Source organism: Prionailurus bengalensis, chromosome B4 (genome assembly GCF_016509475.1).
Source record: "Prionailurus bengalensis isolate Pbe53 chromosome B4, Fcat_Pben_1.1_paternal_pri, whole genome shotgun sequence".
Lineage (NCBI taxonomy): Eukaryota > Metazoa > Chordata > Mammalia > Carnivora > Felidae > Prionailurus > Prionailurus bengalensis.
This window is the reverse complement of record NC_057358.1, coordinates 4,956,077-4,980,973: the sequence shown is the minus strand read 5'-3', so window position 1 is coordinate 4,980,973 and position 24,897 is coordinate 4,956,077. Positions and strand designations below refer to the sequence as shown.

Genomic DNA, 24,897 nt, shown 5'->3' with positions numbered 1-24,897 from the left:
ATGTGGGGAAAATTCAAGTTCAATCACAATGGCTTTAGACATTGAGTTAATATTCCTTCCTGTAGCACCTAGATCTGGGCACATTTCTACTAGGCGTGGATTCAGTCTCAAAAGTTATGTCAAGCTTGGCACAAAAACAGACACTCAGATCCATGGAACAGAATAGAGAACCCAGAAATGGACCCACAAACATATGGCCAACTAATCTTTGACAAAGCAGGAAAGAGTATCCAATGGAATAAAGATGGTCGCTTCAGCAAGTGGTGCTGGGAAAACTGGACAGCAACATGCAGAAAAATGAACCTGGACTACTTTCTTACACCATACACAAAAATAAACTCAAAATGGAGGAAAGACCTGAATGTAAGACAGGAAGCCATCGAAATCCTCAAGGAGAAAGCATGCAAAAACCTCTTTGACCTCGGCCGCAGCAACTTCTTACTCAACACGTCTCCAGAGGCAAGGGAAACAAAAGCAAAAATGAACTACTGGGATCTCATCAAAATAAAAAGCTGCTGCATGGTGAAGGAAACAATCGGAAGAACTGCAAGACAACCAATGGGATGGGAGACGATATCTGCAGATGACTTATCAGATGATAAAGGGTTAGTATCTAAAATCTATAAAGAACTTACCAAACTCAACCCCCCAAAAACAATCCAGTGAAGAAATGGGCAAAAGACACAAATAGACACTTCTCCAAAGCAGACATCCAGATGGCTGACACATGAAAAAAATGCTCAACATCACTCATCATCAGGGAAATACAAATTAAAACCACAATGAAATACCACCTTACTCCAGTCAGAATGGCTCAGATTAACAACTCAGGCAATGACAGATGTTGGCTAGAATGTGGAGAAAGGGGAACCCTGTTGTACTGTTGGTGGGAATGCAAACTGGTGCAGCCACTCTGGAAAAAAGTGTGGAGGTTCCTCAAAAAATTAAAGATAGATCTACCCTACAACCCAGCAATAGCACTACTAGGTATTTACCCAAGGGATACAGGTGTGCTGTTTCAAAGGGGCACATGCACCCCAATGTTTATAGCATCCATTGACAACAGCCAAAGTACGGAAAGAGCCAAAATGTCCAGTGACGAATGAATGAACAAAGAAGATGTGGTATATCAGGACACCTGGGTGGCTCAGTCAGTTAAGCATCCAACTTTGGCTCAGGTCATGATCTCATAGTTCATGGGGTCAAGCCTCGCATCAGGCTCTGTGCTGACAGCTCAGAGCCTGGAGCCTGCTTCGGATTCTGTGTCTCCCTCTCTCTGTTCCTCTCCTGCTCCTGTTCTGTCTCTCAAAATAATTAAAAACATTAAGAGATATGGTGTGTGTGTGTGTATACACATACATACATACAATGGAGTATTACTTGGCAATCAAAAAGAATGAGATCTTGCCATCTGCAACTATGTGGATGGAACTAGAGGGTATTATGGTAAGTGAAATTAGTCAGAGAAAGACAAGTATCATATGACTTCACTCATATGAGGACTTTAAGATACAAGACAGATGAACATAAGGGAAGGGAAGCAAAAATAATATAAAAACAAGGAGGGTGACAAAACCTAAGAGACTCTTAAATACAGAGAACCTAGAGTTGCTGGAAGGGTTGGGAGTGGGGGGGGGATGAGGGGGGGGGATGAGCTAAATAGGGAAGGGGCATTAAGGAAGACACTTGTGGGGATGAGCACTGGGTGTTATACACAGGGGATGAATCACTGGAATCTACTCCTAAAATCATTATTGCACTATATGCTAACTTGGAAGTAAATAAAAAAAAAAAAAAAGTTAAATCAAGCTTGACACAAGCTGGATTCTGCTCAAAGTACCCTGTATTTATCTCCCCCTTTCTCAAAAGCCATCAGAGATACTGAGTGTCTGCTTTTGGACACCTGTTTCTCTTTTTAACTTCTAATGAGAGGAATTAGAAAATTATAAACCAACCTCTGATGCTATGGCACAAGTATCTGTTTTCTATTCTATAAGCATCTATCTGGTCTGAAAGCAAATAATGAGATGAACTAATGCCAACAACTTCAGTGTCACAACAACTGTTAACACAAATCAGCCACCTCTACATGGCCCCCAAACTCTCATGACCACATGCCCTGTTTATAGGCAGGAGCACTCATCAAAGACAGAAACACTCAGAACCCAACACCACCTGCCACTAAAGGTCCTTATTAGTATTCCCTTTAGACGGACTGCAACCTACCTCTGGTAACACTATTGATGCATCCATCCTCCATCAATCTAAGCTGGCCCTTTGATAGGTGCTGAAGAAGAGCCCATTCCTTAACTATCGGATCCTAAAATGTATTACCTTTACTTTTCAGACATTAAGGGATTGCCAGTTTAAGGTAAGTACAACTTTTTTAGAGCACAATTTGGCAGGACCTAACAAAAACTTAAATGTGTATACCAGATAAGCATTCCACTTCCAGGAATGTACTCCTTAGACATACCAGCCTGAGTGCACAGGCTATATGTACAAGGGGTATTCCACGCACTTGTATCTATAATAACAAAAACACAAGATAACCAACTAAATTGCCATCAGTAAGGAAACACCGTACAACTACTGAATAAAAATCAAAATAAATACATATATACTGGCATACAAAAATATCTATTACATACTGAGTAAATAACATGTATTATATAATGTCATTTTGGTAAAAAAAAAATACATTACAAATATGTGTTTGAAAATTTACAGAAAAAGATCTAGAAAGATGGGAAACCAAATTGTTAACAGTGTTTAAACCAATGGTTACTGAAGGAGAAGAGGATAAAGGGGAACTTTTACTTGTTACCTTATACACATTACAACTGAGGTTTTCTTACATAAGCATGTATTACTTCTACCAAAATGAATCATAACTTCAAAGAAATACAAATAGAGAAATGTGACAATTTCCCTTGAACATATACCTTTTCCAATGCCATTTGAAAATGTAATCACATTAATTTTGGATTAATGACTTATAATTTTTTTAAAAAATCCTTTCATTTTACATGATTGAAATTAAAATTTTTTAATTCTACCGTTTTCCTTTGGATTTGTTAGTAATAACTTAAAGCATTTAGTTTAATACCCACTCTTTTCTGATATGAACCCTGGCTCGGTCTCCTCTAAGACAGAATGTAGCTGGGAGGGTGGTCTTAATTCATTGTCACCAAGTACACCCCCAGAATTCTTGACATAGTCCTGTTCTCTGTTAGTGTCATAATTGCTAAAATGAGAAAAGAAAAAATGAAATCATAAAGCGAATAGTTCTATTCACAGCATATTTACCATATAAACAAATGTTTACTGAGCATCTAATTTATGTTAGGTACAATTCTGTAATGTTTACCATCTTTGACAGGTCTCCAGAGCGAAGGGCGAAATTTGGTCTATAAGCAGTAACACACATAAGATGAAATGCCTTTCTTTTAATATTCTTTAAGTTCTGAAGAAAATTCTGTTCACAGAAATAAGTTATGCTTATAGTAATCACATTGGCCTCACTTAAAAAAAAATCTTTTGAAATGAAGAGTAGAGATTATAGAACTGCATGCATGTTCTACTGGTGGAAAGTAACAAAATCAAATAGAATACAGTTAAAGAAAATCTCTCCCACCACTAAATATGATTCATCCATTCTTTAGATACAACTATTAGGGTGCCTATTACATATATATGAGAAACTGTCTCTACAATGAAAGCTTAGACTAGAAAAGGAAGATGAACCTGTACAGAACCAGTACTATAAATACGTGGGAGAATCTAGAACACAATGTAGTGGATGCATCATAGGGATTCCATTAAGATGGGATATATCAAGACGTTTCAGAGGGATTGATAACTTGAAGTCTGAGTAGGTGCTCAAATAATAAAGCCAAAAGAAGGGCTAGCCCGTATATTTTCTGGCAACAGAAACAGTATGAGCAAAGAGAGAGAGAAACATATGTAAAAGGAACTGTGGGTAGTTTATTTGAAGAATTCAATGTACTTTAAAAAAAATTAGTATATTTTTAGTTTTATAATAGTACACCCTTTTTCAAAAAGGATGTGAGGCAGAATTGTGTGGATGTTATCAAGATTTTTCAGAAGAAGTTGTAATACTGACGATATTCATTCATTAAGCAAATAGGTTATTTATGTCAAGAGGGGAGAACTAAATTGGGAATCAGGAGACCAGGAGGGTAGGCCTACCACTAACTTGTTTTAAGACGTTAGTATTGTTGACACTTGCCTTCCCAAATATCATGCCCTGTTTTCTTTCCTTCCCCCAAATCACAATTTTGTTTAGGTATTAGGTGATTCCATGCTTTAGGCGGGAGGGGGAGGGAGGGAGAGAGAGACAGAGAGAGAGACAGAGAGAGAGACAGAGAGAGAGACAGAGAGAGAGACAGAGAGACAGAGAGACAGAGAGAGAGAGAGAGAGAGAGAGAGAGAGAGAGAGAGAATGAGTGTGTGTGTGATATATAGAGAGAGGGAATTTACGCTCATTATGGTATCTGGCCAATGAGATGTGAATGGACATCAGTAGAGAGAATTCTGAAGGAAAAAACACATTCTCCCCATCTCCATTCTTCTAGCCTTAGGGCCTCGTTTTAAGATGTGTTTGCTGCCCGGAATTCCTTGCAACCAAGATGAGATTCATCAGCCGGCACATTAAGAGTGAAACAAAACAGAATCTCAATCACTGAAGAAGTCCTTGAAATGCTGAACAAATTCACTTGGAGCTGCCCTGCCTCTCAATCTTTTGAGATGTGAAATAATAAATGTTCCTTTATTGTTTAAACCACTCTCGTTGGCAACTGAAAACACACTATGAACTTGGTTAAATCATTTAAGGTCTCATTTACTTGGAATTATCTTTTAAAAAAGTTTTTTTTAATGTTTATTTATTTTTGAGAGAGAGAGAGAGAGAGAGAGTGCCAGGTGGAAGAGGGGAAGAGAGAGAGGGAGACACAGAATCGGAAGCAGGCTCCAGGCTCCGAGCTGTCAGCACAGAGCCTGACATGGGGCTCGAACTCACGAACTGTGAGATCAGGACCTGAGCCTAAGTTGGACGCTTAACTGACTGAGCCACCCAGACTCCCTGAAATTATGTTTCTAAAGCTCCTTTCCATTCTAACACTGTGACTTTACCAACTGCCTTCCTGAAGCCCTGTTATGTATGAGGCATTGTGCACTGCACTAGATAATTTATCAAATTCCTCTTTTATTTGTCACCATGCATGGAGACATTTACCCTAGTATTTATTAGCAAGAAATCACAAAAGCTAATATAACTTGAAACCTAAAATATAAGGGTATTTAAAGCCTTTGATTCCCACCTACTCAGTAAGTCTTACCTCCGTCCCACACACAAGGGAAAAAGACCCTTGATTCAGATCACTCCTAATGTAATTTCCCTTATTAGTTATATACAAAGTCTGATTTTCACACTCCTCCACCACTTCAAGTTTTCCTCACATTGAAAGCCCCCAAATCTAGCTTCTCTGATGACTTAAAAATTTTCCACCTGGCTAGAATCATTCTTCACAAGCGTTCCACGGATATTTACCATAGTCCTGCTCTATGTACAGGTCTGGGCTGGAGCTAGGGAACACGGGAACAAACGGGAGACTGTATGTCTTGTCTACCTGCGAGAGTGGTCTCTAACATTTAGGTCATAATTTCAGAACTGTCTGTCAAAGTTCTGTTCAGAACAAGCTCCTCTTCCATGGAACAAGTAATGAAGGGCACACATTTTGTAATCAGAAGGACTTGGCAAGACAAGATTTTGAAGCTAGGTCTTTCTACCTTTGTGACTCTGAGAAAGCTGCTTAATCTTTCTTCCCCTTCTTTTTAAAAATAAATGTCATCAAGGCACATACACTAAATAAAAAGCCGCATACCAGTAGTCTTATCAATCATTGCCCCTACCCTCCCAGGGAGCCCTGATTTCCATTCTTCTTAGGCAATCACTTTCAACTTTAGCTCTATCTTCTGGTAGAACTCCATGTTTCTAAATACAATAGCTGTATAAACTCATATCACTAATTTTGCTACGTCATTATTCAATGTTTCAATAAGTTGTATGCATTAATCATAGCTGGGCCACACTGGGTAGTCAATTTCCTTTTTTACATGATGTTTCATTTTTCTGAATTTAAGATGGTCTCTGCTTAAAATTCTCCCAGAGAACCCAAATCTCCTCCGAACAGATAGATACATCAAGTGTTTGGAGACGCCGTTTGTGCAGCATTGTGTCCTCCGGCTTCAGTCTGGACCTGTGCTCCCCGGTGAAGGACCTGTGCTCCAGGTGAAGGACCTGTGCTTCCTGGTGAAAGACCTGTGCTTCCCGGTGAAGGACCTGTGCTTCCCGGTGAAAGACCTGTGCTTCCTGGTGAAAGACCTGTGCTTCCCGGTGAAGGACCTGTGCTCTCCAGTGAACCAAAGAGCTTTGCGCCCTTGGTGGGGGATGCTGAGATACAGCACTGATGTATAAATGTTCAGCACGATCCCAGTTGGCAGAAACCAATGACCTGACTCTAAAACTTACATTCAAAGGATACAGAACAGCCAAAACAATTTTAGAAAAAATGGCAAATTTGAAGGATTCACCACCTGATTTCAAGAATCACCACAAAGCTAACGCAGTCACAACTGTGGTGTTTTAACGATAATACATACAGATCAGTGGGACAGCATGAGAGCTCAGAAACTGTCAGAAGGCTGCCAATATAACCCAAGAGGAAAAGAACTTGAAAAAAGATGATGCTATAACCACCAAATCAGAAAAAACAAACAAATATGAACCTCAACCCCTACCTCAAACCATAAAATTCAAATGGAAATGAATGACAGACAAAAACGTAACTGCTAATGCTATGAAGTTACTAGAAAAAGATCAAAAGAGAAAATTCTGACCAGGGGGCAGGTTAAGATTGCTCAGGGCATAAAAATCAGTTCTCATAAAAGAAAAACTGATACAACGGACTTCATGAAAATTATAAAACCTTCTGAGCTTCAAAAGACATCATTAAGAAATTAAAGTATTTGTGAAGGACGTGTATCCAGAATATACAAAGAAGTCTTTTTTTTTTTTTTTTAATATTTATTTATTTTTGAGAGAGAGAGAGACAGAGCGTGAGGGAGAGAAGGACAGAGAGAAGGGGGAAACACAGATTCCGAAGCAGACTCCAGGCTCTGAGCACAGAGCCCAATGTGGGTCTTGAACTCATGAACCGTGAGATCATGATCTGAGCCAAAGTCGGATGCCTAACTGACTGAGCCACCTAGGCGGCCCCAGAGTATACAAAGGACTCTTAAACACAATTCACAAACAACATACTAACAGCAAGTACGTACGTGGGAAAATGGTCAACATTATTAGTTATCAGGGAGGTGCCACTTGCTCACCAGAATGACTAAAATTAGAAAGACTGAGAATACTAAGTGTTGGCAAGGATGAGGAACCTCTGGAACTCTCATACATTCCTGGTAGGAATAGAAACCTATATTGCTAATTGGAAAAATGTTTTGCCAGTTTCTTACAAAGTTAAATATGTACTTACTTTATGGCCCAGCAATTTTATTCCTACATATTTACCCAAGAAAAATGAAACATTATGTCCATAAAAAAAAAATGTGTACACAAACTTTCGGGGCACATAAGCTAAAACTGGAAACAATCTAAATGTTCATGATAGGTGTTTGGATAAACTATGGTCTTTTCATACAATATACTATTCTACTCAGGGATTTAAAAAAAAACCTGCTGATACATGCATGAATCTCAAAAACATTAAACTGGACAAAAGAAATCGGACATAAAAAGTACACACTGTAGGATCCATACATATATGAAGTTCTAGAATTGGTAAAACTAATCTGTAGTGATAATCATATCAGTGGTTGTTGCGGGTGGAGGGCAGAAATAGAAAAACTGATTGCAAGTGAAGCAGGCATGAAGGAACTTTCTGGGGTGATATAAATATCCTATATTTTTATGGGTGTGTTGCTCACAGGGTGCACACATTTACCAAAATTCACTGAACTATATACTTAAAATGTGTTTAGCACCAAATATGGATATGAGATAGCATATAACATCTGACCCAAATCCAGTAAAATTACTGGATTTTATGTGACCATAAAAAAAATTAATCTCAAGAGCCCCATGCTTAAAAAAAAAACAAAAACCAAGAACTACTTATAAATGACATAAGTTAAATTATAATGAAATTTAAAATGTTTGAACTGAATGACAATGAAAACACCTATCTGAACTTAGGCACATGCAAAATATCTACAAGAAAAAACTACAAGAAAACCATTACTTTTAAACGTACATGTTAAAGAAAAACATTTGAAAATCAGTGAACTGAAGAGTCAATTCAAGAACTTACAAAACAGAGAAGTGGTAAATTCAAAGAAAATAAGCAAAGGAAGTAAGTAATAAAGATTAGAAGCTAATTGAATAGAAGAACAAAGAACCACAGAGCAGGAACATATGTGGTACATATCCCCCCACCTGAGCCTTTTCTCACATATTTATATCAGTTAACTACTGCTTAGTAACAAGCCATCTCAAAATTCAGTAGCTTACAACCACAATCATTTACTACTGCTCACATTTCTACAATGTGGGCTGAATTAGGCTTAGTCCAGCTGGCATAGCTCCGATCCATATCTCTCTCATCTTCCTTCAGCCAGTGAACTAGCAGAGGCATGTTTTTCTCATGGAAATGGCAGAGGTGCAGAGAACAAATGTAGAACACCAAGTCCTCTTAAGGTTTATCAGACCTGAAACTAACATACTGTCATTTCTACCTGATATTATTGCCCACACCAAGTCATACAGCCAAACTCAAAGTCAGCGGGGAGGAAGAGATATCCTGTCCCTTTAGTGGGAAGAAATGCAGAGTCAGGGCAGGAACGCAAAGAGGAGGAGAGCCCTGGGCTTCATAATACAATTGATAGTGATGATGGTTGGACATCCTTGTGAATATACTAAAAACTAATTAATTAAAAACCAATGTAATAAAATACTACATTAAAAAAATAAGAAAGAAATGCAATCTACCACAGTATCACTGTAAGGATGTTGTGCATATTCTTGTTTTTCATATTTAAACAAGATGAATTATCCTGAACCAGCAGAATGCTCAGGATGTAGGCAGGGTGAGAGCAGTTTTCCGTTTTCCTAATTTAGGAGTTCCCCCTTCTTCGTTCCTGCATCCAAGGATTTTTGAAAAAATAATACGGTTCCTTTGTTGTCAACCTGCAAGTGTACTGTGGATCAGGAGGGTGTGTGTACTTCCAGCTCTGTTTTCCTCTTCAAGATCACTAAGACGACACATCCCTTGCTTTCCAAGGTTATATACTCACTTCTAGGGAGTATTTTGCTAGCTCATTTTAAGATCTCTGGGCCACTCAGGTACTTTCCAATTCCTCTCTACATTCCTTAATGGACACCATACGGCTGTTCAGTCTCAGCCTGGTAGGCAACGATTCTTTTAGGATGGGACTGCTGCCAGGACTGGATGGCTGCTGGAAATTTCTGAGCTATGCCCCCTCTGCACAACTCTGCCTTTTCTCATAGAACTGCTGGGGCTTCCGAACAGTACTTATGTATATATTCAAGTTTACCGGGTTTCTTTTTCTCCTTCACTTGTTCAAAATGTAGTCTGAGAACTGCCCCCTGCCTCCCATTCTTTATGGAAGTAGAATGATTAAAAACTAATCTGGCCTTGTTCCTTTTGGAACTATACGTTCAGTCTGATGATTTGGTTTCATTCTGTTTTGTTCTTCAGGGCATCAGACAGAAGACCCATTCAACCCACAAACTCACATCTTCCAGTTCTGGGACTAGATGGTGGATGGTGGTTTCCTCCCACTGTGTAAGACAAAAGACCTCCTTGACTGGTGCTCTATTTTTCTTATCTTCGCACCCTTATTTTCTAATGCTTGTGGCCATTTTATTTTGGGGGGAGAGTTCTTCAGCTTTATTATCCAATCCTTATATATTTTTTTCTGCTCTTACAGAGCCCTTTTCTGTTTTCTAAATAATTAAAAAAAATAGGACCTCCTCTTCTTTCATGGATGTCGTATCATTTCTAAAGATGCTATAGTTTTATTTGGTTGAAGTTTCTTCTGTTAACTGCAGTAAATTTATTTCTACCAAGCTCCTTTTATTTCCTACTTGTCTATCCCTGTTTGATTTCTTTCATGTTAGACACTTGCACCCAGTGGCTGGGGATCCTCTGCTGTCCATGTATGTTTACACGTGAGGCACTTAAAGCTGCCTGAAAGTCTGGTGCATCAACAGTGCTTCTTGACCAGCAGCCCTTACTCTTTCACATGATCTGATGGTGATGCAGCTGTTGAATCGGGCAAACTCCCGAAGTCCGTGTCTGTTAAATATTTTGCCATGGTTTGGTAAGTTTCCCCAGAAAAGATTCCTTTAATATCTTGTTTAGAGGGAGCATAAGCTTGACTATTAGTTCTGAGAATCACACAGGAAGACAGTTCTGGTTTCACGCTTCAGTACGCTTTCACTTAATCTTCATTTTCATTGAGGTGCTCTGCCCCTGCCTCTGCTGTCTGGCATGCCCAGTGAACGTCTCCTGAGTGTCAACCTTCAGTCCTCTGTCTGGGTAGAGGGGAGGTAGACAGTTGTCTGGGTGCAGACAGCAGGGAAGGGAATCCAGAGCGTGAAAACTACAAAAATCATGACTCAGACCTTCTATTTCCACTCCACCCTTTATTCCCACCTTGACAAGTACCGGGTACTTCTAAATCCTGAGCTGCTGCCAGACTGCCTGGTGGGACTACGCCTGCCCCTTGATGGCTTCCGGGTCTTCAGCCTTCAGCATCCTCTAATCCACAAAGTCACTTATCACCTGACCATCTTCTTTCTAGTTTCCCAAAGCTGACTGCACCTGGCATCTACTTTCCCATTCTCTTTTTGTGGATTTACAACTTTATTGTTTTCCTGTAACCTCAGTGGGATTTCCAGAGGGTGTATACAATTGGACATGTTACACTACAAGTGTCTACTTAATATAAGTCTTAATTTCTTCAATTAAAACATGTGGACTATATCCCCTAACTCTGGTAGTTACTATTGCCAGTGGTTGTTACTTTAACTTTTATCATTATGAAGACTTCACTTACTTAATGTATTGGCCGCAGACCTAAGTATATATCAAACAGCCAATAAATATTTCACTTAAAAAGAATTACCTTTTAGTGCATATATACTCAATAAGCAGGTCTTCATATCACAAAAAGTACAATCTCAAGTAGATCTTCAATGATATTTCTCGCACGGCACTCTCTTCCTTCCTTTTAGAGTACTTGTTATGATTCACAATTACATATTCATGGTTACTTCAGTAATGTCTACTTCCCCAATGAATCAAGCCCTATGAGGGCAGAAACCATTTCTGTTTTGCTTACTCAGCATCCAACCCAACGCCTGGCATACAGTAAATATGTAACTGGTAACTAAATAAAAGAGTACATAATATTTAGACTATTTAATCTGTCCCAAAACTCAGTAAAAGGAATCAAGTTTCCCATCTTGAAAGCAGCCAAGTGCTAGTACCAAAGTCTGACAAAGAAAACATAAAAAAAGAAATTAAAGATTTACCTCTCTTATGAAGACAGATAACTAAAATCTTAAAACACATGCACTGGCAAAAAGAGTCCATCAGGATGTGAAAATGATAACAGGTATCAATCCAGATTCATTATAGGATTGTTAAAAATTGGTTCAATAAATAGGAAATCCAAACATTTAACTAACAACATCGATAGGTGGAAGTAAGACAACCACAGAGAGGCTGCTGGGTGGTGGGTGGGGTGACGCAGAAGAGAAACCAAACGGCAGACTGTCAAAACGAAGTTACCTTCTACCTGTTTATATTACGATGCCTTATAATGTGCAAATTTTTGTTGAAGAGGGTTTTTTTAATTTATGGATTATCTCTTACACTTAATCTAAAAAACAAGCTAAGATGCTCCCAAATAGAAGATTTATTTAATAACATAGAAAAATGTCCTACCATAAACTGTTTAGGGGAAAGAAAAGCAAATTATAAAAGAGAAGCATATGTACCCATACATCTTTAAGACACACAACACAGTTTAAACAACAGTCATCTTCTGCATAACACTTAACAACATCCACTATCTTTCTTGTTTATTTGGTTATCCTCTCAGCACTAGTTTATTCATTTCATGAGTACAGGGAATCTGTCCTTTTCCAAGCTGTATCCCCAGTGCCTAGATCAGTGCCTGGTACACAATAAGGTTTCAATAAACACTTATGTAATGAATCAATTCATTTTTCTACTGGAAAAATCATCAATTCCAGATCATTTTTCTACTCACCTTGACCCACCTTCCCCTGACTTACCACTGAGTTCCAGCTATACTGATCTTTCTGATCCAGGCTCTTTCCTCTTTTCAGACCTTTGCATATGCCGTTATTTCTGACTAAAACGTTCTTTCTCCTGTTCCGTCCATGGTTTAGTTCCTGTTCTTCCTTTAGTGAAATCTACAAGTTTTTCCCTCAGAGAAACCTTGTTTTCTTTAAAGCACTCATTACAACATGCAATTATTTTATCAATTTCCTTTTTGGGGGCTCATCTCTCCCACCAGACTGTAAGACCTATGCAGGCAGATACTCTCTCTTGCTCACCAGAGTCCCCCAGTGTCCAGCAGACTCACAGCACCACAGGAGGTACTCAATACCAAGTTATCTTTAGGTGGGTCAAGTATAGGTAATTTTTGTTTTTGTTTTTTTGTAACTTTTTGTATTATCTAAAAGTTGACATAAGCATAAATACAATCTGGGGGAAATAAAGCAATTTTCACTTTGTAAAAAAAAAAAAAAAAAAAAAGAGATCTCCTACAGCCCTAAGTGGAAGCAAGCTAGTTTTTTAAATATGAAGACAAAGTAAAGAAAACAAGTGGAAATAACAGTTGCCATAAGGCAAAACAATGGAGCCCCATAAACAAAGTGTTCTGTTAAAAAAAAGAAAATACTATGGAATGAGAAAGGTAGGATTTTCACAAAATTTTTAAAAGATATAAAAAAGTTTGCCAGACACAAAAGTTTAAATGTTTTCTCATGCCCAGATAATCATACACAGAAGGAATAAAAAAGCAAATGTGAATGAAGCACAAAACACCCGTATGACTGTTTTACATTTCAGAAGATGACCTAAAACACGGACCGTCTGCACACACGGGAGAGTTGTAAGAAGCAATCCTGCTCTCTAGAAGTTTCCGCAAGGGCTTCCTCACCACCATACTTACAGAATCCAGGGAGTACTGAGGAGCGAGGACTGAGGAGCAAGGACCTCGGTAAGCCTTTATGGACCTTCCAACCTGTTCCCGAAGCCCCCCCCCCCCCCCCGCCAAAGCTTCATTCCCTAAAGTCCCTTAAAGGTTAGACACCTAGTCTGTCCCTTCTTCCAGTCTCGCTGGTGCCCGGCGCTGGGGAAGGCAGCTGGCTGGCCAGCTGGGGCGCCCTGGCAGCAGTGGGGGGCCGGGCCCGCGCTGGGGGCCGGCCCCTCCCTCACCTCATGGTACATGGGGCAGGGGGCTGCGCCCCTGCCCCGCCGGCCCGGTCGGCCCCCTCCCGCCAGCAGAGGCCAGTGCGGCAGCCAGGGCGGCGCGGGGCTGCTCCTTTTAAAAGTCAACGAGGACTGCCGACCGCGAGCCGGCGCACGGCGTAGGCGCAGAGCCCAGACCCCCAGGTGCAGACCCCGGCAAGGCGATCGTGGGAGCTGCAATCGGGCTCCAGGGCTGGCGGATTGAGCGGAGCGCCCTTCGTCCTTCCTCCTTCTCTGAGGTCTCCCAATACCCCTAGGTGTTCATTGGTATTTTACAGTGACTGCTCTAAGCTTCCGTTTCTTCAAGGGTCTTGCTCACGGGCTCTCAGTCGTGATGACGGATGGCAAACCTCAGATCTAAGCTGAAATCCAGGCCTTTTCACTACAGTGATCCCCAATTATTCCAAATCAGTGCCCCTATAAAGCTTTCCCAGTATCGTCTATATAAATCCACCAGTTACAGTTTCATGGGGCTTTCTTGTAGAATTTACAAAAATAGGTCTATAGAACATGATTTTGAGTACTCCACATACTCCAGGAGATGCTGATATCAAGCACCTGTGGTCAGGATGGGGGTTCCCTCTCTCTCTCTCTCTCTCTCTCTCTCACACACACACACACACACACACACAGCCCCGCAGCCCTAACAAAATCTACCAAAAATAAAACTGAGGGAGGGGGCATGAAGTATTTGGCCTGACCCAAGGACATCTTTGCTTTTGACTCATGTTTTAACAAAGTTAGAGAAGACATCCACATGCATTTCCCAAACCATATCTGCATTTGCTAGAGGAAAATCTAATCAGGAGATCCTAGAGAATCATTACCACTATTGTGTTGTACATATAGAAAACATTCAGGAAAATCTGAACTCACAAAGCAAATTGCTTAAATCATAATGAATCACGTCGATTAATTATGTAGTATTTAAAATAACAAACTCACTTTGGGTATTTAGTATATCCAGTGGAAGAGAAATTTTAAAAAAAAAATTTTTTTTTCAACGTTTTATTTATTTTTGGGACAGAGAGAGACAGAGCATGAATGGGGGAGGGGCAGAGAGAGAGAGGGAGACACAGAATCGGAAACAGGCTCCAGGCTCTGAGCCATCAGCCCAGAGCCCGACGCGGGGCTCGAACTCACGGACCACGAGAGCGTGACCTGGCTGAAGTCGGACGCTTAACCGACTGCGCCACCCAGGCGCCCCGAGAAATTTTTTTTAAAAAAACATTTTTGGAGGATTATATCCATTGTGTGAAATGAGATCTACCCACGCATTATGACATTTTCATTTAACTTTCATTTACTTTTGGATTTAACATTCAATTTTTAAAGATAGGTTTAACATCCTCAGAATCCACTCTGACAGTAAAAAGTATTTTTGTATATCAAGCAAATGCTTATAATCTTGTATCTACCAAATTTTGTTTTCTCTCTTGCCATGCTATATAGATTCTTTGGCCACTATACTTTCCACGTTCAAGATTATGCACCTTTTACTGGAACCATTTCGAAGTTTATATGGTGTCATTTTTAGACATCTGTAGAAAGTAACTGACCTTTGTTCTGGCTCCTTATCAAACCGGATTAACTAATTTGTGCCTTAAACTATCAGCCTGCAATGAAATGGCTGCATGACACTTACTCCTGTATTTATTACAAGGACATTGTTAGGTAGTTTTGTACCTCTTACAAGAAAATCCTAAGAATAAATTTTTCTCAGGGACAATTACATTTTCAAACCTGCTTTGGATTCGTTTGTCACATATGATGAAAGAGAGAGTGACCTAATTTGTGCCATAACAAAAATCTTTTTTTTTTTTTTTTTTGCTCACACCCCTAGAAATATCCCATTCCAAATTCGCTGGGCAAAGAAGAGGCCTCTTCGCTGACAGTGGCTCCCAGAGAAAGGATAACCACAGGTAAAGCAGGTACTTCAACTGGTCAAACTGGATCTCAGGAGTTGGGGTCTTGAATATTCTAATGAGGGAGGGAGCAGGTGTACTCAAAAAGTTCTAAACAGGGTCCATTTCACCATGCCAAGGAAAGTAGTGAGTCTTTACACAGAATATAGCAAGGGATTTAATTATCCAATTAAGTATTATTAAAATCTTATTAAGGGAAAACAAAGTATGCCCCAGACATTTCTTATGATAAAAGCAGTAATTTTAAAAAGAGAAGCCAAATTTAAAACAAAAACAAAACGCCAACTGAATTAATCAATAAAAACTGTTACTTTTAGCATAAATGAAATAACCTTGTAGCAAATATAATCAAGAAAGAAAAATTAAATATCAGAAAAGGAGGCTATAACCACAAATACAGGAAAGATATTCCTAAAATTATAAGTTATCATACACAGCTTATACCAATTAATTTGAAAACTATAAAAATATACTTTACCAACATTGGTCTAAAAAGAAGAAACGTCTAAAAAAACCATTTACGATGAAAGCACAGAAACGGTAGTCATAGTCCTACCCCTTCTCCCAAAAGACTAGTTCCAGAGTTTCATTGTCAAGTTTCACTTCTCACTTATCAGATTATCATAAATCCATGTGTTTGGCAATGCATTCTGTTGGGGAAGGCTGTAAGAGACAAAGTGAAGAGAAAAGCAAAAGAACAGGAGAAAATATTTACTATATATACAGATTATAAAAGACTGATTTATACATTAAGATGGACAGATCAACAGAAGATAGAATTGGAAATTCACAGTTCAGGAATTATGAATAGCCAACAAACACATTTCAAAACATCTCTAATTTATGGATTTAAGAAGCCAAACAATTCCAAGCAAGATAAAGATACATTACTCTGAAATAGCAAGAGCTAAAGACAAAAAGAAAAATACCAAAGCAGCCAGAGAAAAAGGAATTGAGAGACTGACAGCTGACTTCTCAATAGCAATAATGGAAAAAAACAAAGGAATGAGGAAGGAGATCTTCAGTGTACTAAACAACTGCCAACAGAAACCACTCTATTTAGCAAAAACATCTTCCATAAATGACAGTGAAACAAAGACAATTTCAGGCAAACAAAAGCAGGGACAGTTCATCATCAAATGACCCTTCAGTAAAAGCCATCCCAAGGGATATTCTTTGAACAGAAGGAAAAGGGCCCTAGAGGATGTTCTAAAAGATAAAAGCAGTTGGGGCACCTGGGTGGCTCAGTCGTTCAAGCATTACACTTCAGCTCAGGTCCTGATCTCACAGTTCCTGAATTCAACCCCCACATCAGGCTCTGTGCTGACAGCTCAGAGCCTGGAGCCTGCTTCCAATTCTGTACCTCCTTCTCCCCTGCTCACACTCTCTCTCTCAAAAATAAATAAAGATTAAAAAAAAAATTTTTTTTTAATAAAAGATAAAAGCAGCAATAGAGAAAAGTAGTACAAATGTGGGGACATGTAAATAAGCATCAACTGTAAAACACAACATTAATTCTAAACAGGCCCCTTTCTGTCTGGTAAGAATATTATTTAAAAAATTAAAATATATGATAACATATAAGTCATACAGGGGCTGAGTGAAGTTAAATTTTTGAGGTTCTTGTATTGTCTAAGAGGAAGGTAAAAGTATTGTTGTTCTGCTTTGTTTTAGGTTAAAAAAATTTTTTTTAATGTTTATTTTTGACAAAGAGAAAGAGAAAGAGAAAGAGAGAGAGAGAGGGAGAGAGGATGAGTGGGGGAGGGGCAGAGAGAGAGGGAGACACAGAATCCGAAGCAGGCTCCAGGCTCTGAGCTGTCAGCACTGAGCCTGACGACGCAGGGCCCGAACTCACGGACCTCGAGATCATGTCCTAAGCCGAAGCAGGATGCTCAACTGCCTGAGCCACCCAGGTGCCCCTGTTTTAGGTTTTTAAATGTCAAGGATGCATATTTATGGGAGAATTATAAAAAGAAAAAAAAAGTTTATTTTCCAAACTAGGACATGGGGAAAATGGAATGATAAAGATATTAAATGAATATTTAATAAATAACAAAAGGGAGAGAAAAGAAACATAGAACAGCCAGGACAAACAGCACAAAATAAGAGCAATTACAGTGAATGTAAATAGGTTATATGTCCCATGCCCTAAAACTGCATTTGAAAAAAATTTTTCTCCTATTTATTTATTTTGTAAGAGAGTGGATAGAGGGGGGGCAGGGACAGAGAAAGAGAGAGGGAGGGAGAGAATCCCCAGCAGGGTCTACGCTGTCAGCACAGAGCCTGACATGGGGCTCGATCTCACAAACCGTGAGATTGTGACCTGAGCGGACATCAAGAGACGGGCTTAACTGACTGAGCCACCCTGGCGCCCCTAAAACTGCATTTAAAAATTCCAACAGATGCTCTTTAAAAGAGACATCAAGAACATACAAGTGCCTGAGTCTGTAACTTTTTCCAAAGAGTTTAACAAATGAATAAAAAACACAAAAAGAAATGTATGACAGAGAAAATCATGAAGCGTAACAGACTATGAGCAAGATGAATTAACAGCATGGAGGGAAGGGAAAAATATTCAACATCAAAACTGATAAAAGGAGACATAATTATATACACTTCACTCATTAAAAATAGCAAGAGGGTACTTTTAACAACTCTGTGCCTATAAATATTAAAAATTCAGACAAAATAGAGACCTACAAAAATCTAATCAATATTGACAATTTTTTTAATGTTCAGTAATCCTGTAACCACTAAAAAAAATTAAATCACTTGATTTAATTTGATCAAATTAAATCAAAAATTTGCCACCAATAAAATTTCAGACGCAAGTGGATTCAATGGTAAATTCTACCACAACTGGTTATCTACTGAGAATAAAATTAAATTATATCTATATTCCAAACTACCCACAATTAAGAATCCCAAGTATACAGACACAAAATGAAAATCTTTAAAATTACATCACAGAAAGAAAAGGTATTTGCAACCCATTTAACTATAAAACATTAGTACCCAGAATGTGTAAAGAAGTCCTACAGTCCAACAACCCAATAAAAAACAGAAATGGGTAGGTGATATGAACAGTACAAAGAAAAAAAAAAAAAGGCTTTTAAACTTATGAAAAGATGCTCAGTCATAATGATCTGTAAATGGATTTATCAAACTGTCAAAACATACAAGTTTAGCAATGCATGGGGGGGGGGGAGGTAAGGGGGAGGGTGCTTTAGGAAAACAGTTACTTCAGTATACCGCAGGTAAGTGCAAAATCCCAGGAAATGGAGTTTGGCAATACTTCTCAAAATTTCAAAAGCATTTAACCTTCAACCCAGTAATCACAGTTCTGGAAATTAATATAACAGAAAAACCTGCTCACATACAAAAGGACAATTCTACAGAATTACTCCATGCACCATTGTTTTTAACCACAAAAGACCAGAAACAAATGATCTATGACTGACTATTCTTATTCTGTAGAATGAGCATGCCTTCTATATACTGATTTGCATATAAAACTTCTAGGATATACTGGTAAGTGGGGAAAAAATGTAGCATAGCACAAATCAGATTAAGAAAGTGGAATATAGGGTGCCTGGGTGGCTCAGTTGGTTAAGTGTCTGACTTCGGCTCAGGTCATGATCTTACGATTCATGGGTTCAAGCCCCCACGTCAGGGGTCTGTGCTGACAGCTCAGAGCCTAGAGCTGCTTTGGATTCTGTGTCTCTGACCCTCCCTTCGTCCCGCTCTTTCAAAAACAAAAACAAAACAAAAACTATAAAACACAAACAAAAATAATGCAACTGTTTAAGATAACCAAAGGATGGGGTTCAAAGCAGCACACTAAATATCACTGAATACTTCATCTGTTTCCTGTCTGTAGAACGCAGACATTTACGATGTGTTCTGGGCGACTGTTTCTGTACTATCTTAAAAGACCTCTCACGGGAAGAACATAATTTAAATGGAGATGAGCGGGGCACCTAGGTGGCTCAGTCAGTTAAGCATCCGACTTCACTTCGGCTCAGGTCATGATCTGGCTTCACTGTTCGTGAGTTTGAGCCCGGTGTCCAGCTCTGTGCTGACAGCTGGGAGCCTGTAGGCTGCTTCAGATTCTGTGTCTCCCTCTCTCTCTGCCCCTCTCCCACTTGTGCTCTCTTTCAAAAATAAATAAATGTCTAAAAAAATGCATTAAAGAAAGAGGAATATAAAAACAAACACTGGAAAAAAAAACAAACACTGGGGAATGAGTTGGACAGTACAGGAAAGATTTTTTCTGTGTATGTCTTTATGTATTTTTAATTGTTTAATTATTCTAATTTTTAAACAATAGAGTTCATCAACTTGTACATACATGTAAGAAAAATTCATTCATATGAATAAGAGAAAACAAGTACCCAATAGAAAAAGTGACAAAAAACATTACACACAAAAAAACATTTAACTTCTTTTATATAATCACAGAAATGCAGTTTAAAGCCACAATAACATTTCATTTCCACTAGACCAGCAAAAATTAAAAACCTGGGCAATGCCAAACGTGGAGAGATTTCATTCAAAATTAGTGGAGAATAAATCAAAACTACAATTTGGAAAAAGTTACACATTACCTAATGAAACTGAACCCGCGCATGTCCTCCTAGTGGGTCTAGCAATTCCATTACTAGTATGCCCAAGGAAGAGTATTCTATACACTCACTAGAAGATGAACAAGAATATATATGGCAGCACTAATTATAACAGCCCCATGTTGGAAATAACCAATATGTTCATAAAAATAAAACGGATAAGCATATAATCCATTTCTAACACATTCGTACAGATTACTATACACTATACTTCAATGAAAATGAATGTATTACAGCGCTGGTTCCCAAAGTGGTGATGACGCTTAAGTGGGTTCTTTGATACATACCACAAGGTGTCCTAATTTGAGAGATCTACATAACTCAGTAGACTAGTATCTACTGCATGACAATGTGTAGATGAAATATCCCTTCCAAATTCAAGATAGACCAATGGGTTTTCATGCCACAGAGTTTGAGAAGTTCACTGACATGACTTCAAATTTTACACTACAGCTAACCTTTAAAGAAACTGTTGGGCTTTGAGGAGTATCAGAGAAAAATATAACTATCTTAAAAGGTTATTAAAACATTTCTCCCTTTCCTAAATACACAGCTGAGTGAGTCTGGATTTTCTTCACATACTTTTGTTCTGTTTTTTTTTTTTTTTTCATTTTTTAAAATGTTTATTTACTTTTGAGACAGAAAGAGAGCAAGTGAGCAAGCAAGCTAGCAGGGGAGAGGCAGAGAGAGAGGGAGACACAGAATCCGAAGCAGGCTCCAGGCTCTGAGTTGTCAGCACAAAGCCTGACACAAGGCTCAAACCCTTGAACTGTGATATCATGGCCTGAGGCAAAGTTTGATGTTCAACTGTACGAGACACCCAGGTGCCCGTTCCTCATATACTTTCAAACAGAACAATATATTGCAACAGACTGAATGCAGAAGCAGACATGATACTGAGACATTAAAGGTATTTGCAAAAATGTAAAAACAATGCCACTCTTGTCACTAATTTTTGAATAGTTTTTTTTCATTAAAATGTTATTTATATTAAGATGTAAGAGGCTTATTATCATTATTTAGAGGTGCCAATACATATACTAATAGATACTGTATCTACTATACTTAAGATCAATCAGTTTTAATAACTAACACGATATAATCCATATAAGAAAAAAAACGCTTTAGGGTCCTCGACAGTTTTTAGGATCATAAAGGAGTCATGAGACCAAAGAGTTTCTGAATTACTGAACTACAGGCACATACTTCCATACTGATGAATTTCAGAAACATAATGTTCAAGTGATTCACATAATTCAAAAACAGGTGAAAGTAAACAGTGTGTTGATTAAGAATATATACCTAAGTGATAAAACTGCACAGAAAGGCAAGGGAATAAGTAACACAAAATTCAGGATGACCATGGTGATGGGGCAGCAATACACGCTTCTGGGGAGAGGCGCACACAAAAGCTTGTAAGGTGCTTGTGATGTCCTGTTAAGCTGGGCACACAGATATACTTTTTTTTTTTTTTTAACAGTACATATAAATGGTATACTTCACACAAAAATTTTAATAGAAGAAACAAAGGGACATACCTACTCTCCTAGAAGGAAAAACTCAAAAGAATGTCTCTTCTCAAATTAATCTATAAATTCAATGCAATCACAAACAATATGCCAATATCCCAAGATTTTCTATAGAACTTGGAAAGATGGTTCTAAATTTCACCTGGAAGAAAAATGCAAAAAAAGCCCAAAGCTTTTTTCAAAAGAAAGTACCAAAATGTATTACAAAGCTACAATAATTAAAACAGTGCGGTAGTAGCTAAATGGGTCAGAGTTTTGAACCCAATTAAGGGGGGAAAAAAAAAAGGCAAGGATTATGACCCAGCCAAAATGTCCTTCCACCCAAGGAAGATAAAAATTAAAATAAGATGTTATTTTCAAGTTAGAAAATTAGATACGAAAGAAATACTGTTAACATCCACTGCTGGCTAGCTAGCAGGGAAACAAAGCATACCCTTAGATAGTAGATATTTAAGGATACACTATTTGAGGACAATTTAACAGCATTAATAGCCAGCATTCTCATAGGGAATTAACTCTTCAGAAATACTATCACTGGCACACGATGCATTGCTTGTCACAAGAAAAAAAATAACTAGAACATCGTAAAACTTGAAAATAAATGTCCACCGGTAATAAAAGACCCGTTTGGTAATGGTAAAGACGCCATTACCTATTTAACTACACTAAGTAGACAATATACTACGTGTATTTAACGAACACTACGTCTCGAGTGTTTTTAGGCACTTCGGGAATTTTAATTCATTTGAGCAACTATGTCTGGGGTTCAGCAGATGCTTGCAATACAGCTCTTTTTAAAGAGACCCGGTTACAATGGGGCAAATGTCCCGAAAACCCCACATTTCAAACACTGTTCTCTGCCTTCCCTACAGTCATCGTGTACACTTGGTCCCTTTTTACTTTCCTCTAGTCTGGGTTAGTCATTTGCGGACGGGCTGAACACGCTGCCTGGCCCTGTCCAGTTCGAGAAGGCAGGTCTTCCAACCGAAGAGTATCGTCACAGCTGCTTTGTTAGGAAACTCCGGAGTCGGCTTCCTCCCCATCTCACACCCCCTTTCCCCCGTCCGACACCTAAAGCACCAGCGGGCCCTTGGATCGCTAACGTTACCCCAGTAACACCGTACACTCTCTCGACACTCAAGTTCATGGTGTATTTTTTTGCTCATGACCCCCACCGGCCTAACTGTACCTTACAGGGAAAGTAAAAGAAGGGTAAGGCGGGCCTATTTCAGCTTCTGACTTCAAACAGACCAGTACGGACTCCGTGAAACCTGAGGATGTGCAAAGCGTTCTCCTCAAGCCCCGAGGTTAACGTGCCGCGTTCCCCGACGCAACGCGGCTGGGTGGCTGAACGCGCGGGGTGGGCGTGCACAGACACAACTACCACCCGGCTTAGGCGCCCCTGGAGTCTCCTGCCCAACGACCCGCCCGGTGCACGGACCCCCTCCCTCCAGCCCTGCGCGAAGGAAGAAAAGGTCCCGCACCGCCGTGGATTCACCCAGAAGGAAGGAAACCCGAGAGGCAGACCTCACACACAAGCCTTAAAAAAAAAAAAAAAAAAAAAAAAAGAACGACCGAATAGCCAGTCCGAGCCCGGGGAGCCCGGGGAGCCCGGGGAGCCCAGCTCGCCCGAGTACGGATCGTTCCACCGCCCGCCGGGGACGCGCAGCTCGGGGGACGCGCCTCAACAGCCCTGGACGTTGTGCCTCCCAGGGGGAAAGAGCACTCCGGAAGCCCCCCCACGGACGTGCCAAATGCTGACGTCGCGGCCACGAGCTGGGGTCCCTCGGCCAGCAGCACCGCGAACGGCCGCGGGCGACCAAGGGTGGACTCCTCGAAGGAGCAGCGCCGCCCAAGCCAGCCTGAAATCCACCCCGCCCCCCGCCCCGAGCAAACCCGCAAGGAAGCGTCTGGCACCCGGCAAGCGAGAAAAGCAGGCGACGGCAAACGTCAATTAGAACCGGGTTTGAGTGACAATAGCGAAGCCCCGACGAGCCTCCGCGAAAGCGCCCGCCGGGAGGACGGCGGCTCCTCCGGCCAGCCTGCCAGGTGCACCGAGGGGCGCCCAGCCCGGGGGAGGCTCACCTGTCTTCGGAGCTGCCGCCGCCGCCGCCGCCCCCCGGAATTTCAGGTTCTGGTTCAGTTTCTTCCCCATGCTCGCAGCCGCCCGCTTCTCCACGCAGGCGCTTCCTCCCTCGCGGTCCCCGCGGCCGAATGTGACAGGGACTTCCGGGCTGGTTCACCACCCGCCGAGCCCGTCCTTCTCCCCGGCCGCCGACACGCCGGCTCCGGGACCTCCTGAGGGAGCCGTCGGCGCGGTCTGCACAGGCTCTCCAGAGGCGCGCCGCGCGTCCTTCCCCTCCACACCGACGCCGGCAGCGCCCGGCGGCCCCGGCGCCCAGCCCGCAGGCACCGCCACGCTCGTCAGCCAAATGTCGCTCTTGCCACAGAAACTCATAGGAAAGAACGGACCCCGAGACGCGCCCCAGCCTGAGAGAACATGTCGATTACCTCAGACACAGAGGCACGAAACCGGAAGTAAAACCCCTGGCCTCAGGAACCGGAGAGCTTGGGAGGAGGAAAAAAAAAAAAAAAAAAAAGAGAAAGTGAAAACTGAACCGTGGTGAAAGGCAGGAGCCAATCACTGAGTGGGAATCTATGCGCAGGCGCGGGCTGCGGCCGGCGTCCACGCGGCGTTCGCCTCTCCCCATTGCGCAGGCGCGACGCTGCAGCGAGCCCTGGGATTGGAGTACGGAGTCTGGCGTGCGCAGCTGCGGGTGGGACGAAGTCGAGCGGGGTGTCTCCAGGGCTTGGTGCGTGGCCGGATGCGGAAGACGTTCCCGGGAACATGTCCGGCCGCCATGATGGCTCTGCGTATATTCCAGCCTCTGGCTTGCGTTGGCCTGGGATGTTTGTCTCCCATCGTGTCTCGTGAGGGTGCGGTGGAGACACTTGTTTTGTCTTGCCCCAAAGCGACATTTATAAAACCTTGTAGCTTAGTAAATGTTACAGCCCTAAAAATAACCTTAAACGTTGAAGTGTTAACCTGAAAAATAGAACTGTAATTTTACCAGGCTTATTTATAAACAGACGAAATTGTAAGGGTTAAATTGTAGTGTAGGGGTAACGTGTAGCTTGAGAGAGAACAGCTTTGTGTTGACACTGTAGTTTGAAAAATAACAGCCTTGCTTTACTC

The 24,897-nt window shown here is 40.6% G+C and overlaps 1 protein-coding gene across 5 annotated transcripts in view; it reads right to left on the bottom strand.

Moving 5' to 3' along the window:
* TASOR2 (transcription activation suppressor family member 2) overlaps nucleotides 1–24,290 on the bottom strand; it is an 80,045-nt gene extending 55,755 nt beyond the window's left edge. The window contains exons 1-2 of one of the 5 annotated variants that reach the window (XM_043561406.1): nucleotides 13,590–13,703; nucleotides 3,114–3,247 (exon numbers count right to left, since the gene is read on the bottom strand). In XM_043561406.1, the coding sequence (XP_043417341.1) occupies nucleotides 3,114–3,247; nucleotides 13,590–13,594 (139 nt within the window). In that variant the 5' untranslated portion in view covers nucleotides 13,595–13,703. Of the gene's footprint in view, nucleotides 1–3,113; nucleotides 3,248–13,589; nucleotides 13,704–23,786 lie in introns of those variants that run through there. The other 4 variants (XM_043561403.1, XM_043561404.1, XM_043561402.1 and 1 more) reach the window with 4 other exon arrangements.
* Nucleotides 24,291–24,897: the final 607 nt, after the last annotated feature.